The sequence below is a fragment of the Lissotriton vulgaris genome, chromosome 3_1, assembly GCF_964263255.1.
Source record: "Lissotriton vulgaris chromosome 3_1, aLisVul1.2, whole genome shotgun sequence".
NCBI lineage: Eukaryota > Metazoa > Chordata > Amphibia > Caudata > Salamandridae > Lissotriton > Lissotriton vulgaris.
The window spans coordinates 40,442,280-40,454,368 of NC_141689.1; the positions used below are offsets into that span (position 1 = coordinate 40,442,280).

At 46.3% G+C, this 12,089-nt stretch overlaps 1 protein-coding gene across 1 annotated transcript in view; it reads left to right on the plus strand.

The window, feature by feature from the left end:
- Nucleotides 1-12,089, plus strand: part of LOC147725890 (long-chain-fatty-acid--CoA ligase ACSBG2-like) — a 282,463-nt gene that overhangs the window by 139,867 nt on the left and 130,507 nt on the right. The window contains exon 9 of the mRNA XM_086960032.1: nt 1,226-1,407. Within this exon, the coding sequence (XP_086816158.1) occupies nt 1,226-1,407 (182 nt within the window). The remainder of the gene's footprint in view (nt 1-1,225; nt 1,408-12,089) is intronic.

A 12,089-nucleotide genomic window follows, 5' to 3' on the forward strand; every position in this document is an offset into this window, starting at 1 on the left:
CGTCTTCCATTGTCCTCTTCAGCACTCCCACTGCATTCACCTTGTCTACGATGGACTGCCATGGTCCGTTTTTTGTTGCCAATGACACAGGAGTTGACAAACAGTTTCTGATGGTGTTCGACCACCTTCGTTATCAGGATCCTGTATTCCTGCGGACTGAAGCGCTTCTTCCTACTCTTCTTCTATTTGGCCTTCCCTGACCCAGAGGTCCAAGGCAGGTCCTCCGGGGGGCTTGTGGGGGTTCTGGTTCTCCTCCGGACTTGCTCCAACACCATCCATTGTGCTTTGCTGTTGTTTGCCATTTGTTTGTCTGTTTTTTCTACTTTTATGGTGATTTCTTCCACCTGACTCATGTGACTTGCAGGCCTGTAGCTGGTTTTCACTGATTTTTGTATCGCGTTTGGCCTCATCATAGGATTTTTTGCGTTCGCTTTTTGCATTTTTGCGGCGTGGCATTGGTTTTAATGCAGACATTTGAAGCGTTATCTGGTGACTAGCGCATGGTGCCACCGTGTTGAGATTGCTACGTTAACACGCTGTAATTTTCCCGTGATAGACTGCGATGTTGGGAGTTGTGTTAAGTTACTCTTGCGATGGTTATCACACCTTCTTGAGAATATTCCATATCTATGAGGCCACGTGGCCTCATACATTTGATTTGCTGGTTTGCACCATCATAGAGTGACATAATTTAATGATTCAGAGGCGCAAGGGGCTCATAAATATGCTCCATATTCCTACAATACTGGCACCACAGACAGACCAAGTGGGGGTCTGTCAAAAAACATTTGCTTGTCAGGCACCAATATGATTGAAACCAGTTGGTTACTTTAGAGGCATACCCAAAAAATGGAAGAAAACAATCACACTGGTCAAAGTTGCAAACTGCTGAAAAAGTCAGCCAAAAAATGACTGAGAAGGGTTCGTCAGAATCTATGCTAGTGGCGTGGTAAAGAAGGAACTGAGGTAAGTGTGTTGGGGTGGCACCTATATAGGCACCTCGCCACCGGTGTGAGGCGACCGCTCAAAAATTTCTGGATCCAATCAGACGACTGGGGAATATTCTGAGGTTAGGAATCTGCAGATGAAGTCTTCGTCAGACATAACTGCTAAATAAGAACATCTTTGTTAACTATAACTCTATTTCAGATTCAAATCAGAAGGTGAAGATATTTATTAAAGGATCAAATCTGTACACATTCCCGTCAACTCTTTCTAATTGCAGCGCTCGTTGGTTGACATGCTGAAGGAGGTGAGACCCACTGTGTTGCTTGGGGTACCACGGATTTGGGAGAAGATTCAAGAAAATTTGGTTGAGCTGGAATCCAAATTATCACCAATTCAGAGGTCAATCAACATTCAGGCAGAAGACCTTGGCCTAGAAACCAACCTGAACTCCAAGAATTGGTATGTCATCTGAGGTGTATCAGTTAATCTATTTTAAAGTAGTGTGTGGATGTGATGAATGAGCAGCGTTGTAGGGGTATGTTATGTTATGTTACGAGTTTGTTGAAGCACGACAGCTGCCCCAGCAACGGGGCGTCCCGGCGCTGAGAAACCATAGCATAACCTACTGAGAAGGGGGGGGGGGGGGGGGGGCGAAGGCTTAAGGCAGTGGGAACAGGTGGGTTTTAATTGCCTTGCGGAAAGCGGACAGATTGTCAAGGCGACAGATATTCGGAGGGAGGGAATTCCAGAGTTTTGCTCCCAAGACTCTGAAGGAGCGACCCCCGACACGGCAGAGTTTCGTGCGGGGAACCACTATCAGATGTTGACCTAGGGAGCGCAGGTTGCGCTGGGGGGGTGTAGGGTAGTAAAAGTGGACGGAGGAGTACAGGGTCATCCGTTTTGAGGATTTTGAAGGCAGTGGTGAGAGCCTTAAATTGGATTCTAGCTTCCACTGGGAGCCAGTGGAGTCTTTGTATGGTGGCTCTAGCAGAGCATCTTCTAGGAAGGCCAACTATAGCCCTGGCCGCAGAATTCTGAATTCGTTGAAGCCTAGTTGTCTCTGCTTTGTTAGCGCCTAACAGTAGGATGCTAGCATAGTCCAACCGGGAGAGAATGATAGATTGGACTATGAGCTAACGTGTTTTGGGATCGAAGAAGCCAAGAATGGGGTTGAGGCTTCTCAGCAGGCCCACACACGTAGCTGCCACTTTTTTGGTGTGGGTTTGGTAGCTCAATGAGGAGTCCAACCAAACTCCCAGGTTTTTTACCAACGTTTTAGGGGGTGGGATGGGGCCCAGCAAGGAAGGCCACCAATGGTCGCTCCAACAGCTGGGGTTCTTACCAAGGAGCAGCACCTCTGTTTTCCCTGCGTTCAGTTGTAAGCAGTTACCCGTCATCCAATGGGTGACTGCAGCCAGTCCATCCCTGAATCTCGTGGCGGAGGCTGAGGGGGCCTCAGAGAGGGTAATCACCAGCTGTGTGTCGTCGGCGTACGACACCAGCGTGAGGTCCCATTCTCTAGCCACCGCCGCGAGGGGCTGCACATACAGGTTAAAAAGGGATGGACTGGGTGCCGAACCCTGCGGAACTCCTTGGCCGATAGAGTGAGACCGGGAGGTGAACGGGGGTGCTGAGACTCGGAAGGATCTGCCCGTCAAGAACGAGCGGAACCATTCGAGGGCCAAGTCACTAATCCCTATATCTTCCAGGCATTTCAGCAGGATGTTGTGGGATACCGTGTCAAAGGCTGCGCTGAGATCGCGCAATATCAGCGCAGCACTTTGACCGGCATCTAATACCTTACGAAGATGTTCGGTGGTGGATAGAAGGGCGGACTCCGTACTATGCCCTGGCCTGAACCCGTGCTGAGAAGGGTCCAGGATGTTATTTTGGGCCACATGGTCTGATAGTACAGTGTTAGCATGGGCTTCTGCTAGTTTGGACACCCAGGGGAGCAGTGAGATGGGCCTATAGTTCTCCGGCTTTGTGGGGTCTAGGGTCGGCTTTTTGATAATGGGGGTAACCCATGCTTGTTTCCAACAAGTGGGAACAATCGCAGAGGAAAAGGAGAGGTTGAGGAGTGTGGCCAGGGATGGAAGAAAGAAATCCAGAGCCTCTAGGAATTGAGCCGGTCTCATGGGTCTGAAGGGGCGCCGGATTTAACCTTTCTACAAAGTTTAACTAGATCCCCATGGGAGATTTCAGGTAGGCATGGCAGTCTGGTGCCTTTAAAGGGAGAGTTGGAGGAACTAGTGTAGTCAAAAGGGTTCTGTGAGAAGGTGTTATAGATTTTCCTTACCTTTTCAATAAAAAAGGTGGCGAGGTCCTCACACTGCTGTGTGGAAGATATACACGAGGCAGGATTGCCACAATTTTGCAGCTTTTGAACCAGTTTAAAAATGGTTTTCGTAGGGTTGGAGCTGGAGTCAATTTCTTTGGCATAGAAGGATGCGCGGGCCGTGCGTATAGCTTTATGGTATGATTTTAGTTTGGACAGGTAGAGAGCTTTGTCCTTGTCCTTGTAATCCTTTCTCCAGTTACGTTCTGCTACTTTGCATTCCTTTCTTAAGAGTTTCAGATTTTCATTATACCATGGGTTAGAGGGGGTGCTGCGTCCTCTAGTCCATTTGGCTGGTATAAGGGTGTCGAGTCCTTTAATGATCCAGTCCTGAAAGGAGGCATAGGACGTATTAATGTCATTAGTGGTTACGAGGTTGAGTTCTCCTAAGATAGCAAAGAGATCCTTATTTTGGAGTTTGTGCCAGGGCCGCTTAAGGCAGGAGGGAGGCGGATCATTATTGGGCTGGAAGTCGGCCGATATCACAAATTTAATGAGAAAGTGGTCGGTCCAACCCATGGGTTTGGGTGGATCGGCTATGGCCTCCGGGATATTGGTGAATACTGGGTCAAGTAGGTGACCAGCAGAGTGCGTAGTGGACTGGATAAGAGGGATCAGCTGTAGGGCTGTTAGGTCTGCCAGGAGGTTTCTGATGATGGGATCCGAAGTGGAGTCAAAATGGAGATTGAGGTCTCCCAGAATAGTAAAGTTGGTGGAGGTCACAACCAGGGCGTGGGCTGCCTCTAGGAGTTCCTCCGTGAATTTAGAGGTGGGCCCCGGGGGTCGGTAGATAAAGAGGCCTGAAAGGGAGAAATGAGGGCTAGTGGTGATTTTGAAGCGGGCGCACTCGCATCCCGTGATGTCTTCCTTCAGAAAGGAGCAGGAATATAGCGTTCTATAAATAACGGCTATGCCACCTCCCCTAGAATCTCTATTGATGGATATCATAGAGAATCCATCTGGCAGCGTGAGATTTGGAATGCTGGTTAGCTCATCCTTGAGCCAGGTTTCGCACAGGAATAGTATGTCAGGGTTTTCATCGGTCAGTAGAGTATTGACCTCAGGGTGGTGCTTTACCAGGGACCTGACATTAAGCTGAAGAATCGTGAGCGAAGTATGTTTTATCATACTAGTTTTATGTCCAGGTAGGCTCGGCCTGGGTGTAACAAAGTTACAGGACTTACAATGTAGGTCAGTCTGTCCAATGCAGCCCACTAGCTTATCACAGCGTTGGCCCTGGTTTAGTGCAAGGAGACAGTTTTTATCATAGTGGTGTGTCCGTGTAATTTGAGCAGGGGAACCGGCGAGAGGCGATGTCTTGGTGATGACGGGCGAAGACGGGCTTGCCTTAGGCGTGCCTTCGGCGGCAAACGGCGCGCCCGCTGTGCCTGTCCGATGCGCGTACAATAAATGCACGTAATTTATCGGGGGAGGGAGGGCGGGGGCGTGGCCTCCAAGGGGGCGTGGCCTATCTGCACGCCGGCAATGGCGACGTGAATTGTTTGTGGTTTCCAAGTCCGCTGACAGCGCAGAGACAGCTGTGCGGTGTGCTCAGGATCCGAGTCCTGTAGTGCCAGGGGCAGGTAGGTGCTTTTAAAATCAGCAGTATTACAAGTGACACACAAAGTTTTTAAAAAAGTTACAGCTAACTCCCGGCTTCCGCCTCAGGAGGATACGTGGTTGTGGCAGACAGCGCTTGTATTCAGCGTTATATACCGAGCGAGGCGGGGCGTGGCCTCCAAGGGGGCGTGGCCTTTCTGCACGCCGGCAATGGCGACGTGAATAGTTTGTGGGTTCCAAGTCCGCTGACAGCGCAGAGACAGCTGTGCGGTGTGCTCAGGATCCGAGTCCTGTAGTGCCAGGGGCAGGTAGGTGCTTTTAAAATCAGCAGTATTACAAGTGACAAACAAAGTTTAAAAAAAAGTTACAGCTAACTCCCGGCTTCCGCCTCAGGAGGATGCGTGGTTGTGGCAGACGGCGCTTGTATTCAGCGTTATATACCGAGCGAGGCGGGGGCGTGGCCTCCAAGGGGGCGTGGCCTATCTGCACGCTGGCAATGGCGACGTGAATTGTTTGTGGTTTCCAAGTCCACTGACAGCGCAGAGACAGCTGTGCGGTGTGCTCAGGATCTGAGTCCTGTAGTGCCAGGGGCAGGTAGGTGCTTTTAAAATCAGCAGTATTACAAGTGACACACAAAGTTTTAAAAAAAGTTACAGCTAACTCCCGGCTTCCGCCTCAGGAGGATACGTGGTTGCTTGACAAGTGAGAAACACCTGGATGGTAAAGTCAAAAAGGCATACAAATCAAACAGACCTATCAGTGTTGCCTGCAATCTTTTAGTTCCATAATAACAGAACCCAGATTCAAGGTATATTCCTGATACAATTGTTCACACTTGTAATATCTAAAGGTAGAGCCAACAGAATCCAGTCAACAAGAGTTATAACAGAAAAGGGACAGAGGCAGTGCTAGCAGATGAAACTGAAGGGACGTGTGGCTGACTGATCTTCATGAGAACTTAGTTATCAGGGAATCTCTTGCTCTCCTTAAAATCCAAACTACCTCTTAAAAGCAGTGACCTAGGGTCCTTAGGATTGCATTAAACTTGTGTATTACATACATCATTATCTTCACAAGTGTAAATGGTTGTGAACTTATCAGCAGACTCCCAGGGGATATTTTGTTTGGAATAATGTGGTCTTCATTCAGACCTCGACTTTGTCACTTGAGCAAATAGCTGTATGCATATGAGCAAATCACTGCATCTCACTATGCTGAAAATTGTGATGTTGAGTACATTCAACATTGAATACCCATTCCCTACTTTAGTTTTTATCATTTATTAGTTCATATAGCACCAGCTAGCACGAACTAGACTCGAGACATCGGGTATCAGAGCGCTTTACATGAGCACCAGTTTTGTTACAGATGGACACATTCATTCACAGGGGAATTACGTGATTTTCCCAGAATCACAGGACTTTGAGCGTCATTGCCAAGACTTGAACCCAGTTCCCCAGCTTTGAGGTTAACTGTTCTAACTGTAAGGTTACATCCTCTCCCCAATATGATTGTTACAATGAGGCACTAGACAGGCTTAAAAAACATTTCACGGAAGAACATCATATCATTATGGAGAGGTTCACTCACTACCAGTTACCTATTAAATCTATTAATCCTTATGTAGCAACTTTACGTACACTAGCGGCAAATTACAGGTTTGGTAATTAAATTGATGCTTATATTCAAGATCAAATCGGCAATTACTAAGACATAGAGATCCAACACTGATTGATACTATAGATATTGCTACAATTGTGGAGAGTTCAATCTCTTCCTTCAATCAGTGAAACTGAAATCGCACTTATTCCAATAGGGGAGGAAAGGGATATGAAATTAGACAATTTGAAGGACAATGGAAAGTAATTTTCATTAGATAAGTTAAGGGACAATGCAAAGTTATTTTGTCATCTTTTAAACATAAGAAATGGTGCACTTTCTGTGGTCCAAAAACATATATTGCCTAGTTTAAATCTTGTCAGGCTGTGGACAAAAAAGGTTTTAAATGCGGTAAGGTTGGTCATTTCTTTAGTGAATACATGAAAGGGACATTTTGGAGGATCTCCATGGTTTAAGATTTTTCAGAAATGGGCAATACTAAGGAAAATGTCATTTTGGGACTATCTTGCCAAGAAGTATTTGAAAATTGTGACGTAAAAATTAGTTGCATGTGAGTGACGGTGGCTTTAATGAGTTTAATACAAGTGATTGTGATTATGAGAAGAATTAAAATCTTAGTGGCTATGAATGCAATCCTAATAAGGTTGTTATTTGTGGTGTGGATGAAGAATATTCGAAACTATCGAAGTGCATGATTTATATAGATAAACAAAAAGATGGCTGATTCCGGATTGCTTTTTACCATAGTCTCTGACACACATTTTCTTGGCATCCAGAATATATAAATATGGCAGAAATAATATTTATGTTATGGGATATTGTATGGCCACTATCAAATTTCAACATAGGAAAATAGTGGGCAAGGTGTACGTAGCAATCAATGGTCAGCATGTGTTAGGACGGAGACACCAAGGTAGAATGGACATTTGCCTTAATCCTAATGCCAAAAATCCTGTTCTTTTGTATAAAGATGGATCGTTAGGAAATGAGTATGATATTGGATTCTTGCTAGATAGACATAAAGAGGTTTTTCAGAACGAATTGAGAAAAGTTAAAGGTTTTGCACATAGCATAGATTTGAAGAACAATACTAATCTGATAAGACACGAACTTTGACATATTCCATGAGCTCCAGGTTGGAGTGATCTAGAATGTTAAGTGAAATGTGTGATTCTGGCATTACAAAACTGCATCAGAATGGGTGTTGCCAATTGTTCTAGTTAAAAAAAAACCATGTGATTTGAGACTATGTGTTGATTTAAGATCTGTGAACAAACAAATTGTGTTTGATTGCCATCCATTATCACACATAGAAGACTTACCAGCTAGAATTCATTAAGCTAAGGTGTTCCCCATCATATCATTGCTTTCATTACGCTTCAAAGAGCTTACAGGTAAACCAGGAGGCCTATGGTTTGGCCTCTGCCATCTAGGTATTTCAGAAATTAATGAACAGCTTATTTGCTGGAATCGGAGGGGTGGCAGCCTTTTAGGAAGACATTCTGGTGTACGCTGATTCTATTACCAAACACTCCATTTTAGACACTGTTTTAGGCATTTGCAAGGGGGGTGACTTTTGGCAACGCGAAACATGTAAGTTCTTTGGGGCACAACATTTCGCAAGATGGCATCTCACCTAAAGAAGATCTGTTGAATTCTATTAGAAGTGTTGCTTAAACTACAACTTTGGTATAGATCAACAAGGTTTGCTTTCTGACTTACAGGTGACACAAGCAACCATGATTTGAATGCACCAGTGCTGATTGTGAAAGACAGGTTATTATAGACTTGCACAACCCTACCCAGCAACATGATACATTGATGAATAGAGGTATTGCTTTTGTGTTACCAACAATCCAAGTAAGGTGATCAGGGGTACTGTGGTAACAGAGACAAATCAAATTCATTATTCACATTATTTCACACACTGCACTAAGAAGAATAGACAATTTTAACTAAACACATTTCTTACAACAGATTAAACTTGTTTTGCAGCACATGTAAAGCACCTATATAGGATATCATTAACAGCAAAAAGACAGGTTGTAAGCAAAAATAATAGAATTAACATCTCTAACATGGTTAAATGCGCTGGGGGGGTGTAGCTCAGGGTCAGCCAAAGAGCCAGGTCTTGAGGCTCTTCCTGAAGGTGTGCAGAGTGGAGGAACGTCTGATGGTGATTGGGAGCTTGTTCCAGGCCTTTGCCACGATGTAGGAGAAGGCTCTTCCCCCGCTCTGCTTCTTCAGATGCGTGGGGTTTCTGCGAGGGCTAGGTCGATGGAGCAGAGATTTCTCATGGGTACGTGGAAGGATACTCTTTTGTTGAGGTATTTTGGTCTGGTGTTGTGGAGGGATTCGTAGGCGTGGGCGAGTAGCTTGAAAGTCACTATCTTCTTGACCGGGAACCAGTGGAGGTCTTGCAGGTGTTGGGTGATGTGTTCATGCCATGGGATGCTGAGGATGAGTCTGGCCGCAGCATTCTGGATGGTCTGAAGTGTGCCTATCAGGGATTTGTTGATTCCACCGTAGAGGGTGTTTCTGTAGTCCAGTCTGCTTGTGATGAGTGCATGGGTGACGATCTTTCCAGATTCAGGGGGATCGGTTTGAAAGTCTTGCGAAGGATGTGGAGGGTGTTGAAGCAGGTGGAGGTGACGGTGTTGAACTGGTGCGTCATGGTGAGGAAGGAGTTGAGTATGATGCAGAGGTTTCAGGTTTGGCCCGTAGGGGTGGGTGGGTTGCTGAGGGCTGTGGGCCACCAGGTTTTGTCCCAAGCTGAGGCTGTGGGCCCGAGGACAAGGACTTCTGGCTTTTCTGAGTTGGGTTTCAGACAGCTGCTGCTCATCCAGGATGCAGCATCCTTCATTCTTTCCTGGAGGCTGAGTCTGGTGGCTTCGGGTTCCTTCATAAGGGACAGGATGAGCTGGATGTCGTTGGCGTAGGATACTATGCCGGGTCCATACTTTCTGACGATGGTGGTGAGGGGGGTATGTAGAAATTGAAAACCTTGGGATTGAGCGAAGATCCTTGGTGTACTTCACAGTTGATCTCTGTGGGTTCAGATAAAAAGGGCAGTAGTCTGATCCTTTGGGTTCTGCCGGCGAGGAAGGAGCAGAGCCAGGCAAGGGCAGTTCCCTGTGTGCCAGCATCGTGGAGTCTGTATGTGAGAGTGTGGTGGGAGAGGGTGTCAAAGGCGGTGGAGAGGTCTGGTAGGATGAGGGCCGGAGGGTGGCCTTGGTCAAAGAGTGTGGCGATGTTGTCTGTGGTGGCGAGGAGGTCAGTCTCTGTGCTGTGGTTGCTGAGGAATCCGGATTTGGAAAGGGTGGAGGATGGCGTTCTCCTCGATGATCTTTGTCAGCTGGGCGTTGACTATCTTGTTGTGACTTTGGCCGCGAAGGGAAGGAGAGCGATGGGTCAGTCGTTTTTCAGATCCGTCGGGTCTGCAGAGGGTTTATTGAAGAGGGGCTTGACTTTCTGCTCATTTCCAGTCATCGGGGAATGTGCCGAATTTGAATGTGGCGCTGATGGCGTGTCTTAGCTTGGGTGCTATGGCGGCAGCCCTGTGGAAGATGTGTGGTAGGCAGGGGTCCTAGATCAAAGACATCACAGAGAAAGTAAAGTGATGTGTAAAGAGGCAGAATAACGTCAGGGGAAAATCGAAGTCTCAAAGAAAAACAGTAGGACCCATAATGGCCACTAGTGTGGAGCATCCTGAAGGTAGAGGTTGGCCGCTGAAGATCAGGAACTAAATAGAGGCCCTCACTACTTCATTGGAAAGATTATGTCAAAGGTCCTGATGTGAGATAAGATAAGTAATACCACAGTTACGCCTACAGGAGGACTGCCATGGCCCCAGATCTTATTTCTTCTCTGGGTGTACATGAGAGAAGGGGCAATCACACACAAAAGCCAAAATTATAGGACCCTACAATAACAGGAATGCCACTTAAGGCTTAAATGAGGCTGATGACTGGCACATAAACCTCATGTTGATAGATGCCCAGATCTGTATAACACAAATACAAATTACATTAACAACTTGCTTTTCTGAACCTCAGAAAAAGGAAGAATTGAAGCTAGCACATGCAAAGTAGTGTTTTGCCAATAAATACCCTGCTGGCTTAAGCCTGTTGCACATTGTTTACTACAGTTGAGTTACCGACAAAAGGTGATGACCAGCATTCCAATGATGGAGCAAGTGAGGCACAGCCTTAAAGAGAAGGGATCCTTGCTTATCCTTGACTTTTATAACCAGAGCTGGGTGTGGTGGTAGCAGCTCAGCATGTACTGCTTACTTCTCTCCCTCTCATGTCCTGCACCTGCAGCTGCTGGTCCACTGCACTGCTCTCTTCATCCCTCTTGGACAGAGGTGGCAGACAGTGACCAGCTTCCAGTAGGTGCAGCACTGTTATGTGTATTTGGAGAGTGAACTCTCCCAATAAAGGGTATTCTGGATCTGAGCAGGTGTTTGTGCCAGCCTTGCCTACGTCTGTTTAGTTAATTGAAAAGCCAGGTCTCCAGCTTCTTGCAGAATTCAAAAAGAGAGGAGGAGGCTTTGATGTGGAGATAGAGCCCGTTCCTTGCTTTATGGGCAATGTTAGAGAATGCCCTCATTCCCTGGTTCTTACTCCTACAAGCACACATTCCACACATAAACACTGTTTATGTGTGGAATGTGTGCTCGTAGGAGTCCTGCAGGGCAGAGATGTTTGGGTGGAGGATAAAATAAAATGCAACATTTCAGGTAGGTGTGACCTAAGTTGTGTAGTGCCTTAGATGTGTGTGAACAGTTTGAAATGAGTAGGTCTGTGTATCAGGAGCAAACGGAGCATCCTGAGGTGTGTTGTGGTGTTACGTGAGCTCAGTCTTGGAGGTTGAAGATGAGTTCTGAGTGGTTTGTAGTCTTCTAGTGAGTGCCCTGGTAACCTCGGCATAGATAGTGCCCCCGTAGTTCAATTAGGTAGTGACTAGGGTATGAGTGGCCGTTTTTCTAGTGTTGTTGGGAGTCATTTGAAGATCTTCTTCAGCATCTTCAGGGTCTGGAAGCAAGAGCAGTGAAGGTGCTGAATTGCGTGGTCATGTCCAAGTTGCTGTTGATGATTATCCAGAGGTTTGTGGCATGGGTGTTTGGTGTGTCTCTGGGCCAACGTTTGGCTGGCCACCAGTAGTAGTCCTGTAGTGAGTTATTCTTGCTGTATATCCCTACTTCTGTCTTGTTGATGTAGAGCTTGAGACAGTCGTGCCTTAATCCGGTAAGTGATTCTGGTTATGTATGCTGTGAACTTGTTTCTTGTATTTGTCTGTGAAGGAGAGTATGAGATGAGTGTCATCAGATAGGAAAGGCTATTAATGACGTATGTGCGGATAACTGTGCAGATATGGATCATGTATGCGTTAAAGAGGATGGAGCTGAGAGATGAACACTGCGGCACTCTGCATGTGAGTTTGCAGGCTTCTGGGAATAAAATACAAGGCTTCAGTAAAGTAAGGATTAAGATGAAAGCTTAAGTTCCATCCATTAAGTTTAGAAAGAGCAGATTCAGTGGAGAGCAGGCCCTTGGATGCAAATCTCGTGTAGGCGCCTTATAAGGATGGCATGTTCGACCGTGTCAAATGCATCGGAGAG